This window comes from Chrysemys picta, chromosome 10 (genome assembly GCF_011386835.1).
Source record: "Chrysemys picta bellii isolate R12L10 chromosome 10, ASM1138683v2, whole genome shotgun sequence".
Lineage (NCBI taxonomy): Eukaryota > Metazoa > Chordata > Testudines > Emydidae > Chrysemys > Chrysemys picta.
The window spans coordinates 23,342,525-23,365,613 of record NC_088800.1 but is presented as its reverse complement, the minus strand read 5'-3'; the positions used below and the strand labels follow the sequence as shown (position 1 = coordinate 23,365,613).

At 43.9% G+C, this 23,089-nt stretch overlaps 1 protein-coding gene across 4 annotated transcripts; it reads left to right on the top strand.

Annotated features, from left to right (window-relative positions):
- Window positions 1–1,655: 1,655 nt before the first annotated feature.
- Window positions 1,656–21,895, top strand: ARPP19 (cAMP regulated phosphoprotein 19). 4 transcript variants are annotated; one of them, XM_065559457.1, is made up of 4 exons: window positions 1,742–1,806; window positions 8,524–8,627; window positions 9,975–10,097; window positions 18,114–21,895. In XM_065559457.1, exons 3-4 carry the CDS (start codon window positions 9,978–9,980, stop codon window positions 18,282–18,284), a joined length of 291 nt encoding a protein of 96 aa, XP_065415529.1. In that variant the 5' UTR covers window positions 1,742–1,806; window positions 8,524–8,627; window positions 9,975–9,977; the 3' UTR covers window positions 18,285–21,895. The 4 variants fall into 4 exon arrangements, with proteins under 4 accessions (XP_005305127.1, XP_005305128.1, XP_065415529.1 ...); XM_065559458.1 differs by lacking the exon at window positions 1,742–1,806 and adding an exon at window positions 6,485–6,570 and having other exon boundaries at window positions 8,524–8,631; XM_005305070.4 differs by lacking the exon at window positions 8,524–8,627 and having other exon boundaries at window positions 1,656–1,980.
- Window positions 21,896–23,089: the final 1,194 nt, after the last annotated feature.

Genomic DNA, 23,089 nt, shown 5'->3' with positions numbered 1-23,089 from the left:
TAGATACAGACTAACACGGCTACCCCCGATACTTAACTAGCACATCTGTTAGCAGAAATTCAAATACACCAATAATCGGCCATGGTCTGTGGAAAGTATATGTGTTTACAATATAATCAGTGTAACAGCAGCATTTACTGTGGTAGTCTCTCTCTGGTAGTCCATCCTCATTTTTAGAACAAGGGTGTGACCTGTAGAAATTGAACCACACCAATTAACCTGAGCAGAGGCCTCCTCTCATGCTGAGAGCTGTTGTCACTGCAGGCAAAGTGCTAGGATTAGGGTGAACTAGGGTTACCATACTTAACAAATAAAAAAAGAGGACCCTCCACGGGGTCCTGGCCCTGCCCATTTCCCACCCCCAGCCCTGCCCCTTCCCTGCCCTGACTCCGCCCCTCCTCCCTCCCAGCCCCGCCCCAACTCCACCCCTTCCCTGCCCTAACTCCACCCCTCCTCCCTCCCACTCCCAGCCATGCGGAAAGGGCTGCCCGAGCGCTACCGGCTTCACGGTTTGCCGGGCAGCCCCCAGACCCTGCGCCCCTGGCCGGCGCTTCCCCAGCACAGCTGGAGCCCGGGAGGGGAAGCGCCCAGCCGGGGGCGCAGAGTCTGGAGGCTGCCCGGCAAACCATGAAGGCAGTAGCACTACCGGCTTCGGGCAGCCCCCATGCCTCTGGACCCTGCGCTGCCGGAGCCCGGGAGGGGAAGTGCCCGGCTGGGGTCCGGAGGCAAGGGGGCTGCCTGAAGCCCATAGCGCTCGGGCAGCTCGGCTCTTAAACAGAGCCGAAGAGTCAGGGGAGGAGCAGAGCCGCCGCGGGAGGGGAAGTGCCTGGCCGGCATTTTCCCGGACATGTTCGGCTTTTTGGCAATTCCCCCCGGACGGGGGTTTGAGTGCCGAAAAGCCGGACATGTCCGGGAAAAAACGGACGTATGGTAACCCTAGGGTGAACATACATCACATTTTGGCCAAAACACTCCCATTTTTAGCCTGTCCTGGCCATCCTGACTTTTTTGGCAAAAGTGGGGGGCAGGCAGGGCTCGGGGAGCAGCAATGCCAGCCACATTGGTGGGGGAGTGGGAGAGGCAGGGCTCAGATGAGGGGCAATGCCAGCCTCACAGGGGACCAGGCAGAGCTTCAATGAGAGCCCTGTGTGTGAGGGTGGCAGGGCTCGGGCCAGCAACTTGGGTTAGCCCCATGTGCGGTGGAGGGGGTGAGGGGATAGGGCTTGGGCACGCAGTAGGGTTCCTGACCAATGGGAGCTGCAGAACTGGCATTCCGAGCTTCCCTGGATGCCCATGTGCCTAGAGGCCTTTACTTCCAGGCCCCCACTGTGCTACCGACCGAACTTTTAACAGCCGGGTCAGTAGTGCCGACTGGAGCCACCAAGATCCCTTTTCAACCGGGCGTTCCGGTCGAAACCCAGATGCCTGGCAACCTTAGCAAGTGGCTCGGGCCAGCCCCATGCAGTGTCCCATTTTCCCTTTGGGAAATATGATCACCCGAGCTAGTATGCCGTTTTAATATAGGTCCACCTTGCTCTCTCCTCTTGAAATGGTATAATCAGGGAGTAGTAGCCACCCTAAAGATTAGATTAGGCCAAGACAAAAGTCTATACTACAACTCCCACTATACATCTGCAGAGGGGGACGGATATGACGTTAAAAGGCGGAAGTCGAGGTAGAGATGCGGAAGTTGGAAAGTTCTTTTCTGCTTATTCGCTCTCTCTTGCCGCTGGATTGAGCAGCGGGTTGGCTGAGTTGCTGGGGAGAGTGAGAGCGGAGGAAGTTTGATCCCGCCGGCTCGCCGTCGTAAGCGCGGCGGCCATCTTGTGCGGGAGGCGATCGGTGCGCGGTCCGGTGGGGGTAGCGAAGGACGGAGGTGGCTGTGCTTTCCCACTTCCTGCCGTCGCCTTCTCTAGCAGCTGCTGCTGGGGTGCTATGTCCGCCGAGAGCCCGGAGCCCGCCTCGGCAGAGGAGCAGAAGGTGGGCGGCCGGGTCGTGCCTCCTCAGGGCACGTGGGGGAGGGCGGCCACTCTCTCCGGAGCTGTGTCGGTTCCGGCCGCCCACGGGGCCCGGCGCCGGGTCAGCTGCGTCTCGGCTGGCTCAGCAGCGTGCTTCGTCTGTGGCGGCTGACGTTCCCCTTTCCCGGCCTGCGGGGGCCGCTGATTCTATCGGGGCGCGGTGCCCCGGGCCTGAGCTGCCCTTCGGCTCTGCCCGCGCGGAGGCCCCGCTTTGCTCCTGGCCAGGGACTGAGGGGAGCCCCCTACGCGCGCTGGCCGCTGCCGCGCAGCAGGCCGGGGTCCTTGCGGGACGGGGATTGTCTCAGTGTGGCGCCTTGCCGCCGCCGAGCTGGGCTGGGGAGGCGCCCCGGGAGCGGGTGTACGCGAGCTCGCAGCTCGGTGGCTGCTTCCCCGCAGGAAGGGTGGAGTGGCGCGCGGCCCCCTGCCCCGGCTCCTGCATAGAAGCGCTGCGGCCCATTGCAGGATCAGGGCGCTTGTACCCGTGCGGAGCTCTGTGTCCCGGGGGGTGTTGCTGGCTGCGGGCAGTTGGGATGTGTGACTGTAAGCGGGGCAGGGTGGTTGCAGGCCCCCAGCTCCATTGCTTAACATGGCTGAGAGGTGAAAAACGCTAAGATATTGACCCTTGCACATTGTTTCACAAGGAGGAATTTAATTCTTCTGACCAATAAACTAGTAATATGCCTCGGGCTGCAGGGAATGATCACTTTCCCTCTCCTCATTACTCCCAGGGCCTTTCTCTCTTCCCCCAACTAGTCTCTGTAGTCGTCTATGTTCTAGGGGTCCAAGGTCTTCATGTGCAGCCTTGGTGTAGGAAACTATCCACCATTTTACCAGCATCCCAATTTCTGGTATTTTACCAGCATCAAAAACAGAACTGCTGTACCATACTTATGACCTGTCATCATTGAAAATGGCCATTTTAAAAGAAATCATTGGCCAACTTTAAAACATTACTTCTGTTACTTATAGCATCTTGGAGTTTGAAAACTGGAATCTAGCTTCCCTAGCTTTATGCTGTCTTCGCTTTTTTTTTTCCCCTTGATTTGGACTACAAAAAGGTCTCTCTTATTTTTAGGCTTGTATTACTGCTATATGGTCTTGTGTTGCAAACATTACGTGGTTTGTTTTTTTTTTGTCTTCCTAATTGGACTTAAGTTATGAAATCACTTCTGTTGTGCTGAAGTGCTGTAACTTTTTACCCCAAACAGTCTAAATTTAGGTGATAACCTTAAGAGAGCAAATATATGTCTACATTAGCACTTTTGTTGGTATAACTTACTTCGCTTAGGGGTGTGAAAAAAGCACACCCCTGAGCAACATTAGTTACACTGACAGACGTGTCAGTGTGGACATCCCTATGTCAGCAGGGAACGTTCTCCCACCAGCATAGCTACTACCGCTCATTGGGGGTGGTTTAATTATGCCAATGGGAAAGCTCTCTCTCATTGGCATAGAGCAGCTACATGGAAGACCTTTCAGTGGCACAGCTGCATGGGTACAGCTTTGCCATTGTAAGCTCTCGAGTGTAGACATGGCCTAAAGCTCTGCCATCATCCACCTATTTTCTTGTGTCTGACCTGAACTAGCTGTACAGGTAGAAAGGGTTTGGGGCTAATGTTGGCTGATTGAAATGTCTTAATGAAGACCTTACTAGTTCAAACTTCCTAAAACAAGTACAATTTTCTGTGTTCAATAGCTTAATGTTATTAAGGTTGGAAAATATTTGTGGAAAAACTATTGACGGGACAGTGTTGCTATCCAAAATGTAGTAAAACACATTTCGGACTATGCATCGCTATCAGAATAGCTCTGTATATGTGAGTATTCTTAATACTAAATTATGCAATGATATAGCTTATATTATTTCTTGTTTAGAGTTCTAGTTCAAGCAATTGATACAGGCTGAAAACTTTATGATATTAACCAAATATCAATATGAAGTCTTCAAAGTTTAAATACTTAATGGAAATTTTTTTTTTTTTTTTAAACCAAACACTGGATCACTGTTCTGGTGCTGTAGTTCCACTATGAAATTGATTTGAAACTAGATTGGGTCTGTTTAACAGTCCAAGTCAAAGAAATTTAAAAGAACAAACTTTGAATTATAAAAATTGAACTCGAATTTTATTTGCATCCTGTTAGGATGTTGTATGTAATTGTTACAAAGTTGTATTAATGGAATTAAAAACATTTAATAAACTGCATACTAGATTTTATTGACTGGTAGTTTAATTGGTGCATCCTCAAGTTGTTTCATTTGGAAGCTGGGAACATCTTGCCTTGTCCTCTTCCCATTGTCAACTAATAGTAAATTAACAACTTTTTCAGGGTTACTTGCTTTAAAATCTGTGTGTATTTGATGTTCAGTCTCTCACTGGTTTTATGTGCCAAGAACAAATGCAGGAACCCTGTGACAAGACAGGAAAGCAGTTTGCACAGTCACAACCAGTATTTCCACAGGGCAAATCAAATGCTGTCTTTTGTAACAGGAAATGAGAAATATTGCTTGAAAGATTTAGCAACGTTTTGCCTGGGAAAATGTCACTGTTCTAATACAATAACATTTTGATAATCCAGTCTAGAACTAGTACTGTATCTCTGTATCACTTACTAAAGTTATGCACCCAGAGGAAAAAATCCTACAAAGCTCTGGAAGCACAGAAAAAAACCCTGATTCAGTAACCACTTAGAACTGAAACTCGGACAACTCTTTAGATTATAAACTTTTTATTTTGCAACACTGTCTTCTGTGAAAATCTGACTTTCAAATAACTCTTGTATTTAGATATAGCCTGATAATGAATCTGGACTGGGCAGGGGTTGTTAAATCATCAGAAGTTTTTTCTAGTTGAAAGAGTTAGGTTTTAGAAACCTTTACTGTATGCTTGTTAGAATAGAGGAATAAAAAATGTTAAATAAGGGCTGAAAATAAATTGAAACTTCAGATACAGCCAGACCAGTTTCTTGTATTTGGTGTAAAATTTGCGGGGGGGAGGGAAGGGAAGTTCCCTATCACAAAATACCTGTCATGTGCCAAAGAATAATAATGGGCTTTGTCAGTTCATTTTGTCTAGCCTCAGAGCTTCATATGTCCAAGAAGCCTCTCCTGAGAAGCTGTAGTTTACTCCTGTTTGAATATCTGCTTTTGCCACAGCAGTTTATCTTGGATTCAATTTATTGATCTTCAGATCCTTATTTTTGTAAAATCTCCCTTTGGAGCACTCTCCTTGATGTTTTTTCTGGTATTCCCATTGAGCAGACTATAGTTTGAGAAGAACTGATAGTCACTTCTTTGAGTCATATAATTTATTAGAAGAAACTGTACAGCTACATATTTAGATTTTTTTTTTTGGCCTGGTAGGGGACATTCTCCCTATGCATTCTCATCTCTGCTCCAAATTTTCATTGAGGCCGTGTCTACACTATAGAGAAAAGTCTATCTAAGCTACGTCGACTTGAGTTATGCTATACACGTAACTCAAATTGCGTAGCTTAGATCTACTTACCGCTGGGTCCACAATACGCGATGTCGACAGGAGATGCTCTCTTGTCAACTCCCTTTACTCTTCTCAATCTGGTGGAGTACAGGAGTCGACGGGAGAGCGATCTGTGGTTGATTTAGCAGGACTTCACTATACCTGCTAAATGGACCGCCGATGCATCACTCATCGATTCCCTGGGTAAGTGTAGACAAGCCCTCACAATGCATTGTATGTCAGCCATCTTGGTTTATCCTACTTAATGAAGAGTTGTAGAATTAATTCCTTTAGAGGGTTTGCATGCTTCCTTACGGCTGCCTAGTATAGAAACGTGTCAGTTGTACAAGGCCTTCCCCCAAATAAGTTGTCAAAGATCTGTCTGGATTTTGCTTTTTGTAACGTGTCTAGAGAATGTATCCTTTTCTAGAATTCACTAATGCCATTGATTTATGGGTTTCCACTGTTCTAATCAGTAATAGACAACCATATTCTGCATCCTGTTCAGGTATTAATACACTTAATTAGTTTTGCTACAATAGCATAAATGCAAATTCTATAGGATTTTTGACTTCATAGTAATATGCTAGCTTGTCAACATGTAAACTAACACAAGCTGAGTTTCCTTTAAGAGACAGCAAGACAGTGTATTTATGTAAGATGTTGGATGTTGGGCTTCATTTATTAATGCCACTGTATGGAGATATGTGTGCATATTGTCTTAAACGTCATATTTGTCTTAAATGTTCTGTCTTTTCTGGCTCTAAGTTGAGTAAAGGTGCTGTGTGAGGGGGCACATTTACCAAACATCAACAATCTATAGCTATAATAACCAGGACTCACAAGCTATTAGCTGTCAGAACTTGCATGGAAGACTTCCTGGGAAAACGCATGGTTTTGTATACAGTGATGGTATTGTGTTCAGTTGGGTATCACACTTCTGTCTGTCCACTCACACTCACACACTCTCTCTCTCTCTGATAGAAGGCACTTGTCATGCTGTCTGGAGTGGCTCACAACTGTTAGTTCCAGTCTTAGGTCGGACTGTCAGAAAACAGCGCAGGCACTCCAACCTGGTATATTCTATAATTAGATTTCACCAAGCCAGTAACAAATGTGAACTCCTGAATCACTATATCAGTATTACCAGGGTGTCCCCTTAGCCTCTCCAGCCCATCTTGCCACCCAGACAAACTGAACTTTGAGATAATGGTTTCACAAACCAAAAATCACACCACCCAGTCCCAAACGACGAGTCGCTTGCCCCCAGATCAGTTCGTACTCTGGATCTCACACCAAAGACAATGCTGTCAGCCAGTTCTCTAATAAACTAACTAAAGGTTTATTAGCTAAGAAAAAGAAATGAGTTTTTGAGAGGTTAAAGCAGGTAAAATACATTAACCTGTGAGTCAAAGTTTGTAAATCCAAAATGATAGCAGAGATGTAGTAATCTGCCAGTGCCCCAAAGTCTTTTCAGGGATACCCAGAATAACTCTAGGGATCTCCATCTTTTTGTTCAGTTGTTCTACCCTGTTAAAATCTAAACAGTCCAGAGATTAAGGATCTTCCTTTGAATCAGTACTTATAGCTTCTTCTCCGTACAACAATTTGATAATTGTTTTTACTCACATAATGGCCAATTGCTTTGAATTAGCATTTCCACTTACAGGAATATTACTCTTGGGAGAATTCTGTGCCAGAAAAAAAAATTTTTTTTTATTTGTCAAAAATAATACTACATAATCACATCAGTTTCAATTATTTTCGTAATTTATTTCAAAATACCTTTCAGCAAGTATGTCTGTGACAATACAGACACACAAAGAATTTCCCCAGGAGTAGAGAGTTAAAGAAACCCCCGTGACAACCAGTTCCTGTTTCTCTCCCTCCTCCCCCCCACCCCCTGCCGAGCCCAGCTGGGAGGCCAGACAGCCACAACCCCTACCCCAGAGACCAGCTGCAGGGCCCTCTTGGCCCAGATACCCGCAACCCCTTCACACGTCCCCTAGAGCCCAGCCGGAGAGGCCCCCCCCTTGCCCAGACACCCACCCACTCCCCCAGAGCCCAGCTGCAGGGCCCCCCCTTACCCACACACACAGATCTCAGCTGCGGGCTTCCCCCAGCCCAGACACCCACCCCATACCCCTCAGAGCCCATGGATCCAGAGGGAGAAACAGCCTGATGCTCAGTCCCAGGCTTGTGGGGAGTTTCCTGTGCACCACCACCTCCTTCCCTCCGGGCATGCTGGGAACTGCAGCTGCTGGGAACCCTGTAGGTCCCGCCCCAGCTGTCTCTTCTATGTGTGAAGTGGGCTCTGCCAAGTCAAGTGGTCCCTAGTGGTGGCCAGCAGCACTGCAGCCCATTTCTGTGGGGGGGAAAGGAAATTCTGCGCACACATTAATTTCTGCAAAATTCTGCAGTGCGCAGTGGTGCAGAATTCCCCCAGGAGTAGGATGCATAATGTGAATGCCTGCTATTACATTATAATATGAATAGATAAATGAAAACAATACAAGTAACATTCCATTAGTTCTAACACCTGAATATACTTCATTAACACACAATTTGATCTAGGGTTATTTAATGACCAGGCATGTATAATGTAAATGTAATATAATAGCAACAGGATATAGACAGGCGAAAACAATACAATTAACATCTCCTTTGATCTCTGTTAACTCACAAGTGAATTTCCTTGAATATATACTACTACATTTAAATCCTTTGATATTCACACACAAGTGAATTGGCCTATAGCTCTGGCCTGAGCTGATCTGTCAGCGTCACAGTACTGTTGTTGGAAGTAATCTTTGTATGTCAAAAGATATCTTGATTAGTACAACCTCTAAATGAGATACCATTTACTGTTAAATGCAACTTTGTGGGACTGTTAAAACTAGACAAAACAAAAAAATGTACTGGAGGGTACAACGTTGCCTTGGCAGAGAGGTGGATTAGATAGATATGAAAGACCTATCAAGTCTATTTACCAACTGGCTGCTTTCTTGTTCATTAATGTATTGAAATAGACTGGTTCAAGTGCTCCTGCATGGTGTGCCTATGCTGTCATTGAATTTTCTGTGAAGATTCCAAAGTCCTTCCTCACAAGATCCTGCAAATTCGGAGCCCATCAGTATGTGAGGAAGTTCAGTCTTTTTGCACAATCTTAACAAACTGAATTGAATGTAATTGTGTAATCTAGTTCTCCAGTATATTTAAGTTGGGAGTGTCTCACAATTCTCCACTGTTGAGTTGTCTGGACAGAAAAATATTTCATGTGATAAATCCTCAGGCTTTCCAAAGAGGTAACAAGGGGAAGGATGATACCAGGGAGAGGCGTTAATTATGGTAACATTCAAAGATGAGCTGGATGCAGTTGGGTGACAATCTCAATGAGAGTTCTCCTCCCTTTACTTGTCCAAAAGTCTTGCCGTGTCTTCATTTTCACAAGAGGAGCATTTAGCCAGCCTTACAGATTAAAAACAGCAGCAACCAGCCTAAATCAAAAGGGCCTCCCCAAAAACTTGCCATGGTTGAGTAGCAGAAGTAGTCTAAGCTTGGCCTCTGCATTGGAAAGTAATATCAACATAACAGTATTGAATAGAAGAAAATACTTGTTTCTGAAAATGAATGGTCTGGTAATGATTTCCTGCTTATGGAAGATATGCACGTGCTCTTTCATATACACATACAGTACGAGCAAATAACCAAAGTAGAGGGTGATGTTGAAAAACAAGAGGCCATAAATTCTTGTCTGTAGAGTAGAGATCTTTAAAATGTTGAATCACTTGAGCTGTGGTATGCATCAATCTGTTCCATCGGTGCGATGGACATTACTCAATCTTAAACTTGTACTGTATCAGCCTGTTGAAATCTGTTAGAATGTATATCAAACTACTTATAGATTCATTAGAGTTCCATAAAAGGCTAGTATCTACAATGGCAGGTAAGGTTTCAGAGATGTACTATTCTGATATTTGTATGCAGTGTGGGGTGATGCTAATACTCCATAGCTATAGTACAGTCATGAAAGAGGAGTCTCATCACAAACTAACATCTACACAGATCTTTTCTTGTGCAGCGTTAAGTAGAATGCAGCAGGGATACTTGGAAAAGGTCCCACTGGCACTTATATAGACTTCAAAAGTTTTTGTACCACCAATTTTTGCTCTATGAAATTGAGCTTGCTCTATGAAATTGAATATATTGGCTGATACAGTGTTATCAGCTATTTGTAAAATTGGAGTCCTACGAGATATATTTAATTTATATTGTATATTTAATGATGGAAGGGGGACACACTCTATAGTTGCTGCGATCACGCTCTTGGAAAAATGCTGAACAGTGTCTAGTCAAATCCCCTCTAATAGTTTGTGGCATCAGATGGCTAACATGGATCAGTGTGCTATTGAATTGCTTAGTGGGGGAATTCTGACATAGGTATTTATAGAAATAATTTTTTTAATTGCATATGTTTCAGGAAATGGAAGATAAGGTGATCAGTCCAGAAAAAGTTGAAGAAGCAAAATTGAAAGCAAGATATCCTCATCTAGGCCAAAAGCCTGGGGGTTCAGATTTCTTGAGGAAGAGGCTTCAGAAAGGAGTGAGTTCTGTTTTATAAATTGATTGATACAAGCACATAGCATGGACAAGTAAATGTAGAATGGTTTATTGCTGTGACTCCCCTAGCCCCACCATACTTATGCAGATAACGCATACATGCTGCAAAGGTTTTTTGTTGAGCCAGAGAGAAATGCTCTGTACTCTTACCCTAGACTAAAGCCATGTAGTGTTCAAAATCCTTTGTTATTTTTTGAAGTCAGTAACTTTTTACACTATAGCAGTGTAACCGTGCCTAAGTCGGTCACAAATGAGGATGCCAAATTTAGGACGAACTGCTGAGAAAATAGGGCAGGTACACCCTAAGATTGGTGGCTAATCTCCCATATACCAGACCAGCAACAAAAGTAAACTTCTGTTTCACCACACTGGCTAACAAGAAGTCATAAAAGCAGTTTCCTTGGGCATCCCAGTCCTTGTATTACCACCAAAAACACTGGATTTAGAGATGAGTGGTTCTTTACAACCAGTCTCATCAAATAAAAGGTTCTTCTGATCCCAAAGGACCAGCCACACACCCAGGTCAAAATATAACTCAGATCTTACCCCAAAATCATGCTGATCCCAATCCTTTAGTATCTAAAGGTTTATTTATAGAAAAAGAAAGAAAGGTGAGAGTTAAAATTGGTTAAAGGAATCAAATACATACAGTAATTGCAAAGTTCTTGGTTCAGGCTTGTAGCAGTGATGGAATAAACTGCTGGCTTAAGTCAAGTCTCTGGCTGCTTCCAAATCATGGTAAGGTCCTCAGTCCATTGGTTAGAATGCTCCAATTAGGATAAGTTCATAGTCCAGAGGCTTTGGCACGAAAGAGGCTGGAGCGTGATAGAGGCAAAATGGAGAGGTTTTCAGGGACTTTTATATCCTCTGCCATATGGAGGGAAACCCATTTTTTTTTTTTTTTTTTTTTTTTTTGAAACAAAAAAACACCTCAGCACAGCTAGTGGAAAATTACAGGTAAAAGATGGGAGTTTGGAGTCACATGGGCAAGTCACATGTCCCTGCCCAGTTTCACTCTGTCATTGCAGGAAGCCATTACCTACCGGTATACTCTGGACAGCATGTTTACAAGACAGTCCCTCAGTGTAGATGGGCATCTCCCATGGTCCATTGTAAGTTAAGTGTCCTTTTGATGGGCCACTCAATTTGAACAGTCCCTCCAAGATGTGTTGGCTAACTCCCTTGTTAATTACCCCAGGAGCAAACATTTGAAATACGGGTATAGAGCCAATACTCATAATTTCAAATAGAAAAATGATACATGCATAAGCATAACCAGCAACTCATAACCTTTTCATAAACACCTCACTTGACAACTTTTGTACAAGATTTGTTGCAAATGTATAACAGTGGCTTCAATAATGATTATATCAGTGGTTTTCAAACTGGGTCGTGATTCAGAACTGGGTCACAGAATGGAAGGGACTGGGTCACAGCAGCTCTGGTCAGCACCACCAACCGGGACTTTAGAAGTCCTATCGGCAGTGCTGCCCGGCTAAGGCAGGGTAGTCCCTACCTTTTCCGACACCGCGCTGTGCCCCAGAAGCGGCCAGCAGCAGGTCTGGCTCCTAGGTGCAGGGTTCACGGGGCACCAGCTCTGCACTCCCGTTGGCCAGGATGGTGCCTGCGGGCAAGAGCTGCTTGCATGTCTCCACCTAGGAGCTGGACCTGCTGCTGGCAGATTCCGGGATGCAGCGCGGTCCACGGTGCCAGGACAAGCAGGAAGCCTACCTCTGCACCCCGGCTGCGCCGCTGACCGGGAGCTGCTGGAGGTAACCCCGCACCCCAAACCCCTCATCCCAGGCCCCAGCCCAGAGCCCTGATCCCCTCCCGCACCCCAACCCCCTGCCACAGCCCTGAGCCCCCCAAACCCAGAGCCCCCTCCTGCATCCCAAACCCCTCAGCCCAGAGCCCCCTCCCGCACAAGGCCCCACCCCACAGCCCTCACCCCCCTGCACCCCAACCCTCTGTCCCAGCCTTGAGCCCCTCCCACACCCCAAACTGTTCATCCCCAGCTCCGTTGGGTCGCAGTCATCAACAATTTTTCTTCAACTGGGTTGCCAGGAAAAAAGTTTGAAAACCACTGGTCCTGTTTTAATCAGATAATGTCACAAGCAGTAAAAGCCATGGGAAATGTTTGTTCAAAGATCATGCCCACAAAACAAACACTAACAGTCTGGCACTGTAACTGAATACAGCTTCAATGGCTCATTCAGACTTTTTGAGAAGACTAAATTCAAAAGGTGGCCCCTTGTAGCCTAACAGTACTTTCATAAAATCAACCGTCATTCCATTGCGGTAAACATTTAGGGCCAGAACCCGGTCCCTGCTACAGGTGCTTTGCACTGCTCTTATACCATCCTTCCTGTTTTAGGATTGCCCAAATTAGTGGCCACTCTTAAAAAATATTCACCCAAATTCTGAGTAACTACATGAAGACCATAATGGTTCATTGAAATTTGTGCCAATGTACTGTGGACATCACAGGTATTGTAGTCATAAATGTATACCCCAGCCTGTAGAGAAGTGCTCTAATGGATAGAGTAGTATGGAATGAGTCAGCACTTTTGTTCTGTTCCAAACTCAGCCAGTGATTTGTTTTGTTTTTTACACTGGGCAAGTGTCTCATCTATTTTGTGCTTTCATTTACCCATCTGTAAACTGTTCAGTATGTTTGTGTGAAAGGCATTATGTAAAGTGTCCTCTGTGATTAGATGAGCAGTCATGGTATGCCAGGTGTTGTGCAACCTTCTGCAACCCCTGCCAGTACATATACCTTCAGATCTATAGCATCCTAGCTTTTACTGTTTATTGTGCAGCTCAACTGGGAGGGGCATATGAAAGTGACTTCAAGCCATCTTTAATCCGCCACCTATCAGCCAATGCAAAGTTTTGTTGGCAGTTAATGGCCCCCCAAAATTGGTGGGAGGTAGCAGCTGTGACGTAGTGGGGATTTTCCCTTGTTATGTTGTATGTGAGCCTGTAAGAGTCTTATTGATTTGCATGAATGCTGTGTGTGCCTCAGTTTCCCTGTATATTGCACCAATGTCTAGGTGGTGGGAATAAGAGTGTGTGAATTTTGTGGGGGCTGCTCTAGCTGCCTGCACGGATGCTATGGCCGCCCCTTCTTAACCTGAGACCCGGGAGGGGGATGCAACCAGATGACTCTTGGCCTGGGAAGCGAGACAAAGGCTGGAGGAGGAGCAACGGGCAGGGCAGGGGTCAGGCAGCTGGAAACGAGTCAGTCTCCGCTGGCTTGGGCCACCGGGGGAGGGCCAGAGCCCTTGGTCTGGGCTCCCTTCCCCCACAAGATGGACTTGGCTGAAAGTCACTGATTTCTGTGCTAACAAGTTCTGTCCTATGCTGTGTTCCTGTCGACTAATAAACCTTCTGTTTTACCGGCTGGCGGAGAGTCACGTTTGACTGCGTAGTTAGGGTGCAGGGCCCTCTGGCTTCCCCAGGAGCCCTGCCCGGGCGGACTCACTGCAGGAAGTGCACAGTGTGGAAGGGGATGCTGAATGCTCTGAGGTCAGACCCAGGAAGGTTTAAGCTGTGTAAGCTTCTTGCCCTGGAGACAGTATGCTCAGAGAGAGGACGCATGCTCCCCCCAGAGTCCTGGCTGGCTTCATATGGAGTAGTTCCAGAGCATCGCTTTGCTGTTGGAGCAGCACGGAGCAGCCAGAGTAGGGTCAGGATCTTGCCCAGTAGATGAAGCCAGTATAAATGAGGCTGAATTGGGAACGGTTAACCACATTATTGTAGTTCATCTGTGCAATCCATAGATGTAAGGTAAGTGCACAGAAGTGTGTTCCTGGATTATCCTCACAGAATCTGAATTGTTGAGGTTTTTTGTATAATTGTATTATTGAGTACAATTAACATGTTCATTCAATTATTATGCTCAGAGAAAACATTTTGTTTTTAAACAGAATATCTAAATATGTGCTCATGTACCTTTTGAACTATTCACTGCGGTTAAATATAATGTTGCAGTATGAAGGAATTATGGTCGATATGCTTTTGCTGGTTATAGTTTATTTCACTTAGGGAATTGGTATATGTTGGACTGGCAAAAAGGCTGCACTAGGAGGGTTTTCCAGTTAACTTCAAAGTGTAGACCTGGCCTAAGACTCGGGGAAAACACAGATTTGGTGACTGTAATGCATTGGCAATCTAAGGTCGGGATGCAAATTCCAGAGCCCCCTGTCACCAGCCCTTCCCAGTTAATTCAGGGGCTGTTAGCTCAGGCACTGTATATTGCAGCTGCTATCAGACTTAATGTAGGGTTACCATATCTAATAAATAAAAAAAGAGGACCCTCCACGGGCCCTGGCCCCGCCCATTTCCCCACCCCTATCCCTGCCCTAACTCCGCTCCCTCCCACTCCCAGCCACGGGGAAAGGGCTGCCCCAGCGCTACTGGCTTCAGGGTTTGCCGGGCAGCCCCCAGACCCTGCGCTCCCGGCCGGCGCTTCCCCAGCACAGCTGGAGCCCGGGAGGGGACGCGCCCAGCCGGGGGCGCAGGGTCTGGAGGCTGCCTGGCAAACCGTGAAGCCGGTAGCGCTCGGGCTTTGGGCAGCCCCTATGCGTCTGGACCCTGCGCCCCCAGCCGGGCACTTCCCCTCCCGGGCTCCGGCGGCGCAGGGTCCGGAGGCACGGGGGCTGCCCGAAGCTGGTAGCTCTCGGGCAGCCTGGCTCTTAAACAGAGCCGAAGAGTCGGGGAGGAGCAGAGCCGCCATTTTCCCGGACATGTTCGGCTTTTTGGCAATTCCCCCCAGACGGGGGTTTGACTGCCGAAAAGCCGGACATGTCCGGGAAAAAGAGGACGTATGGTAACCCTACTTAATGGAGAGGCAGTCAGGGCTCAGGCCGTTCAGGGCTTCACAGTTGAAAACAGTACCTTAAACTTCTCCTAGAAATGAATTAGTAGTTAATACAGAACAGTGAGAATGGGTGTAATGTGCTGTCTATATTAAACACTTAAATAGTGAGTTACATGTTCTACAGTATTTAACTTCCAACTGACTTGAATTTATAAACCTATAAATAGGGTAATCCGTTCCAGAGGTGATATGGATTATAGAGGAATACTTTCTCCATTACAAGAAGCTTAATTTTAAGTCTGATTTTTGGCCTCCTTGTATAACCTAAAAATAGTCACATAAGCCTCAAAACTCGCAAATCTGGGGCTGAAGTAGAGAATCTCCTTTACAATATATGCCGTGAATGGGACAGCAGGTTCCTGAATTATGTCTGACACTTTGCATCAAAAATAAAGCCAGAAAAAGATGAAAAGTTTAGTTTACTAAACACCATTAGCTGAGACCTAGTGGGTAGCAGTAAAATTTGGTTTGCCTGCTCCAGCCACTATAAAATTAGGTCTCAAATTATGGTTTAAATATCAAAGTTGTAAATCTCTAGCTTTTTCTTTGCAGAGTCTTCAAAATGTAACCGGACTGAGAAAAGGGGTTGACATTACAGATTCTCTTCACTCCCAGCTGTCTGTTTTATAAGTAAAACAAAGACCATCCTTATACAGCCAATGAATATTTGGGAAGAACAGTCTTGTAATGTATTGACACTTCTGGTAGACTTGAACCATCTACACGTCTCACTTTTAAAGGGACACTAACAACTTAAATCTCACTTCTGAATTTTAATTGTCAGATTTGTTTTATTTACTGTTTTATTTTACTGGCTTTTTTTTTTTCTCAATATTCTCTGCGTTAGTGTTCTGTGTGTAGCGGGTTTCACTTTATAATCACTTCCCTTCTTTGTTCACTCGTTCTTTTGATATGCAGCGTGGGAAGACACTTAAATTGAATTGTCTTTGGAAATAAAGCAAATTTTTTTAGTAATTAGATTTTGGAGGATGGGGCACATGTTTACATTTCCATAGTCGTTGTTATCCCATTGATACAGGGGGCTAAAATATGGCATTGCATATTATGACTTCTGTTCATGTGGCACAGTGGATCAGTTTTGAAGCAATTGTTTCTACAGTCTGCCAAAAGTCTTCAGGAGGCAGTTTTCTTCTAAGTCCATTTTGCTTCCTCTCTGACACCACTTTCGTTTGGCCAAAAACAAAAAACACCGCCCCTTCCATAACATAGTAAACTCTACACTGTCCTTTTCTGTTACAGAAATGTAAGAGCGAAAACTAGTATTATGGGGGGGATCACAAAGACACTTAGGGCTAGATTTACAAAGGGATTTAGGTGCCCTAGTGGAATTTACAACCCTGAGTTAGATGCTTGGACTCCCTACAATGGATGGGGAGAGTTAGGTGTCTAAGAATGGGACTAGCGCAAACCACCACACTGAGTGGGGAGCTGCCTAAACCAGCCAGTAGGAAATGCCAATGCCTAAGTTCCATTCCTCAACGAGGGTTAGGTGCGCAAGTCTGGGCTGGAGGGAGGCAGCCAGCTCCACTTGGGATGTGCAGCCATGATCTCTCTCCTCGAGTTAGATACTGAAGCTGCTGTGTGTGGTGGGTTTTTTGTGTGTGTAAGAAATGCAATAGCAAGAGGCAGCATCCTTGTTATCACCTTTTGGTTAGGGCATGTGGGAGACCTGGGCTCAATTTCCTCCGCTGCCTGACATGGAGAAGGGATTTGAACTTGGGTCTCTTACTTCTCAGGTGAGTGCCCTGACCATGGGATATTCTGGTGTGGGGGTGACTCAGTGTCCTATATATATAATACACACACAGACACACACTCAATAGCTTTTTTGTTTTGTTTTTTGTTTTTCCTAAGACTATAAATAAGGCCACGATTTAATCATGGCACTCACGGATTCTGTGATTGTTACGAGACCTCTGTGACTTCAGCTGTCAGTGGCTGAAGCCGGGGCTGGAGGTGGGATTGTGCTCCCCTGCCCTGCAGCTGGGGCTGGAACCCAGCCCATGGGCTCCCCTGCCTTGCAGTTGGGGCTGGAGCCAGGGCCGTGTGCTCCTGCCCCGCGGCTTCCCAGAGCTGTCTCTCTCTCCTCCCCCTGTCCCTCCATGTCTGTGCCGGGGCTGTGTGTCTGTGGCTGGGGTTAGAGCGGGGACTGTGTGCCCCTGCCCCCCCAGCTGCAGCCCACCTCCAGAGCCAGGGCTTCATGCCTCCCCTGTGGCTGCAGCCGCTGGAGGCAGGGCTGTGTCCCCCCCCCCTTCCCCCTCCTCCCCATGGGGGTGGGGCTCAGCCTGTCAGTCCCCCCCATGGAACTCCAGCTGTCATTCCTCCCTCCTACCTAGCTCTGTCCCCCGGTTATTTTTAGGAAATCACAGACAAGTCACCGGCTCCCATGAATTTTTGTTTGTTGCCCGTGTATCTATCTGTGACTTCTACTAAAAATAACCGTGACAGAATCTTAACTTTAACCATAGTACATGCAGCTCAGGAAGGATTTTCTGTGTATGTGTCCGTAACTAATTTAGCTGTATAATGTGAAGTCTAGTTAAATATGCTGGGTGCGCTTTTTTTTTTCTCTTCTCTAAAGGGGAACACAGCTCTGGGATTCCTGGAGTAGACTCTCTATCCTTTGGACTTTCTAAGATAGTTTGGTTGTCAAGGCACATGATTCTGAGTTATGGAGTTCACTTAGCGCACCATGCTTTTCAGGCCCTGGGTTGAAGTCCTTGAGAGTGAATGAAGCCGCCTGTTCTTTTGAAAACTATGGTCAGTAGCAAAGTGTGCAACAGGACAGACCTATGGTTACATGTGCAATCTTAACATCAGCGTTTCTTCACCTGCCATACTTAACTCTGCCGTCTTAATGTTCTCAACATACTGTTTTACTTTGGAGTGTTTAATAAAGCTACTGTGCCCCAAATGGGGTAGAAAATAGTTTTGTTTTTTAACTCTTCATTCTTCTCCTTTCTAAGAGCACTGCTTTAATCTTCCCACTCAGTTACCTATTTCTGAAGTTTGAAATGGGCTTTGGTTCAATAACTGATGTAATTTCATTCATGTATTGGATAAACTTTTCAATTCTTAAATATTTTTGTCTTCTAGCAAAAATACTTTGATTCTGGGGATTACAACATGGCTAAAGCAAAAATGAAGAACAAGCAACTCCCTACCGCAGCTCCTGACAAGACAGAAGTGACTGGTGATCACATTCCCACTCCACAGGACCTTCCTCAGCGGAAACCATCTCTTGTTGCTAGCAAGCTGGCTGGCTGACTAGAATGGCTGAACTGCATGAATCTTCTCATTCCCATTTTCTCCTGAATAGTTATTCCTCACTTTTTTTTTTTCTTCCCCCTCCCCCTTACACTAAGTCATTGAGACTGACAGCTTTGCAGGTAGTGGTAGCGTGTGCTGCTATTGTAAGGGAGTACTGTTGAGAGTAAAATGTGTAGTACTTGGACTAGTTGAGAACAATGCACTGATAAAAAGGACAGGTTTGGTTAGAGCAATGTAAAGTAATTTACTTGAAAATGTACATATTGCCTATTTCCTAGTGTAGGACTGGTTTCAGCAAGTGACATAGCAAGTTTTACAATTTTTAATGTTTCTGCTTTCCTTATTTCACCTTAATTGCAACGTAGTATGTTTGTATTTAAAATAACTACCTGTTGTGTTGCTTTTTCTTCTGTGTTTGATTTCTGTTTTGTTCTCTAAAATAGAGGTTTAGACCACAAGTTGCTAGAAGGTAAAGCATGTCTAAAAACAATACTGGGGCTCTGAATGAATTTGTGTATCTGCTCTTGAACTTGAATGGCCTTAAACCTGTTTCAGCTTTAACAATAGACTTTTACTTGGGCAATATTTGCCCATTCTCATGTAACTCTTGTGAACCTAGTGCTTATTTACAACTGCCTGTTGAAGCTGGTATTCTTTTCAGTTCTGTAGTGTAGAACACACTTTTGTTGAAGATGTGAATGAAGTGTGCATGTGCATAGACTGTTGAATTCACTCTTGTGCCATTTTTGTAAATACAATAGTTTTGCACAACCTTTTGCAATTGTCTATTAATTTTACATTTTAAAAAGCAGAATGTGCCAGTTAGAAGCACAAGTGATTCTGTACCTTTGAAAGTCACAGCCTGAAATTCTGTGCTCAGAATCTTGCTGCTGAACGTAACAAACTTGTATACCCAGGATTCATGAAACACTTAATATATAGACACTTGATTGAGTTGGTCTTAACCTTATGCTTTTGCAGCTGTATTTTTTGTGTGTGTAACAACCTCCAATGTTCATATATGGTAATCTGAATTATGTACCTATGGGCATTCAAAGGCAGGTGTCCATTCTGTTCAGTATCTTTTAAATCTATAGCCTTTAAAGTTGAAATGCTTTGTGGGATATTTGGAATATAGAGGAAATAAATGTATGAAAACCTGTACTGTTCTTGAGGGGTTCCCCTGATGACAGCATTCAAAACTACTAGGGTTACTAAGAAATTAGACCGGCATTAATGCATTTGGAATATTTAACATTTTTAATTGAAAGGATTTGAAATCTTGTTTTGCTGAACTCTTAAGGTGATGATATAATATATAGTCTTATTGATGGGACATCTTAGTTCTTTGTGTTGCACAACAAACCCTAACTGGTTTTGATCAACCCCAAGAATAGGAACTTGTATTATACACTGTGATCTATTGATTAATACAAGATGTGTCTATTGATAGATAATATTGTAGTTTGTCATTTCGGTAAATAAGGATAAATTTCACTTTCTATGTAGACAATGCAGGTCATGTGGGGACCCATATTGCTAGATACAGCAGGTAAGACTTGGAAGCTACCAAAATGTAATTCCATGATATCGGAAAGCTAACTGAGCCTGGGCACAATATGAATCAGAACTTGCTCTTTTAGCTGGATCAGGTATTAGTTAATGTAGTGCCTGCTCTATAAGGCTTCCTAAAAACCAACTAACAACAAGGCTAGAAGTTCCTCTTTTGAAAGGAGAAGTTCAGAATTGTTCCTTCCTTCCCCTCCCAAAAAATCACCTCTCTAAGAAGACAAGAGTCTTGGATAGCTTGCTTTTGTCATTCACTTCTTAAAGGAAAACTGCAGCACAATTCCTTTGTGTAAACCCAGCCCCATCACAAGCATTCATAAAAGAATATTCTAATTACAATGTGCATTTAAAAAATCTTCTGTATTGTAATCATCCAAAAAAAAAAAAAAGCTTGTGGGGGAAATGACCATTGAAGAAAAATTAGACTAATCTTTCTTCTTTTCAATGCCCCATCCCAAAGACTAACTAAAAGGTCAGAAAACAAACAAGGAAAAACTTAGTTAAGCTTAACTCAGACCTATTTGACCATGCACTATGGCCAAAGGGCCTGATCGTTTCCATAGGCACCGAGCACCTGCAGCTCTCATTGACTTCACCCATTTTGAAAATTCTGGTCTCTTCTCATAAAAGATGTAGCGGTAGATATGTTAATTATGCGTAAGGTAGGTTTAGATGATATAAGGGTATCGGTGCAGGTTTAATTTGCATAATCTTGTCAGTTTATTTGACCCTCCCCCATTATGGTCAAAGGAGGACACTCATCCCAGAGAATTTCCAAATCACAAAGAAATCTGTTCCTTCTTATGTGTCTTTTTTATAGGTCTTTTTGCTACTAATTCATTAAGGATATGCTAATTACAGTCCACTTTTTCCTTATCTTCCATTAAGATTATAACAAATTTGTGAATATTTTTCATGGGAACAGACTGAATAAACAGTAAAATTGATACCCTGTTTCCATAAGTAAAAAGTTAATCTGGGAAAGGAGAACGGTCTTATCAAATCATAAGTGTATACCACAATAGCAAGGAAATATCTAAATATATAGATGTAAACTGCTTTTTATAGATGTCTGTCCTAATGTGAAAATCCTTCCTTATTTTTGTATGTATGACTGAAAGCAAATGAAAAATTAGACCTACTGATAGGATTTAAGATTTGGTCTGAAACAAGATTCTAACAATTGAAAGTGACTCAATGTGCATTGTCGGTGACGCTACACAGTAATTCACCGGGTGAGTTGTCTTGACGTTTAGGGAGGTAAAAATGGCTTAAATTTAACATTCCATTCAGTCAGCTATAATTCACTATTTTGTACCATTGATTAGACACCAAATGCTTCTTGTCCATTCAGTGGCTTGCAGTTCTTAAAGTTGTAACAAATGCCATTATAGATGATCCATGAGAAATATATATTTGAAGTACTGTTTTACTAACCAGGGAATGACTGATTGTGAGCCTTAACCTCTTCTGATAAACCTCAGCAGCAGGCACAGCTAGTTTGATTATATACATTAATGATGAAGCCCAATAATCGCTTCACAGTAGATCAAACTTGACTGCTAATCTACATCTACCTTCATCTTACTCTAGCAAGATAACTAAGCTATCCAAACTAGTGTACATAATGTATAATATGAGTTTTGCCATTTGGTAAATAACCTTTTTCAGAGATCTATCTGCCCTGTAGCCTGGTAGTCCCTTTCCTATCTTGCCTTTAAGGATAGGCAGTGATTAGCTAGTAGTACTCATGTAGGTTTATTATACATTAGCAAGTAGCACCAACATTTTATTCAAAATAGTTGCAAGTGGATTAATTAACAGCTTCGAAGATATGTCCCCAAACCTATAGCACTGCAGGCTTCCCTCATTGTTCATGGTACTGTAGGACAGTGTTTGTGCAAAGGCCCCAGGAGTGCTGTTTTGTTGGACATATTCTTTATACCCACTCAAGAAGTTAAGGTGACAAAATGTCAATTGCTTCTTACAAACATACACGTTGTATAGTATACATAATAAATTGATCTTATTAGTTTTTATTGTGATGTGCAAATTTGTCTTGTCTTTACCATTGTCTCCTAAACCATTTTACATATCTTAATCTTTATGAAGAATTTCTAGAACCCAAATCTTGCTCTTCTGTATCACTAAAAGTATGACTGGGCCTCAGTTTCTAGTATGTTGGACTACAGAACTACCTTAATGTGACCATGTTTATATATCAGCGCTTATTTGTCTAACATAGGCAATTAAAACTTACTGTTTGAAAATTTTAACTCCTTAACAAATGCTTGTTTGATGCCTTGCATTTTCGAGCAAAGGTGTTTTCTGTGGGAATTAACTTTGCATCTAGAAGACAGCACTGCAATAGATAGTAACCTTACCTCAAAACTTGGCCCTTAGCGCCCAAACTTTGATGTCCAAAGTTTTACTAGTAACTTTAAATAGGAAAAGACCAATCCGGTAAGCTGAAACCATGTTTTAATGTGTATTCCTTTTGGAATGCTGTCAGAATATTCGCAAAAGGCAGACTGACGTCCATGCACAAGAAATCAACTGACTTCACTGAAAGGTAGTATTTTTTGATTTAGAAGAAAACTCTTTCCTTAAACCAATCTATTTTACTATCAGCCTGATAATGCTGTAGCAGATTGCTCTTGATGGCTCGTTGATAGCTCTTTTCTTACCCCCCCCCCCCAAAAAAAACTCTTAATATAAACAATCTTCCTCTTTTTAAAGGCATTCAATCTTCAATTTTCACTTACTCCAGAAACCAAGAATATTTTCATATTTAGTCACTCAAATGGTGTGCCTTGATAACTAAGGCAAATACTGACCTTTCATGGTTATATTTGTGGGCTACTGGACATCTCATGCCAATCACATTCCCACATAAATACAGCCTTTGGTATGAAACCTCTGACATGTCAGTGAACTGGTCGAAGAGTGACAAAAGGCAGGGTGCAAGTCTTGCCAGTTGTAAGACTATTTTACAGCAAAATTTTAAAATTCTTCCACTGTACTGCAATTTCACCCCCCTGCTGAAACAGATGTGACTTCATTCCCGTTGAAAGTCAGTGCAATCCTCAGGCCCTTTTAGTAGCTAACCAGCGAGAACAGACAGTTTAGACTTCTGCTGTCAGAATACAGATTGCTCTGAAATTGTAAATAATGGCATATCCTGTGAATGTAAATGTTTTAGCCTAATTCCTAAACAACCATATTGCTATGGA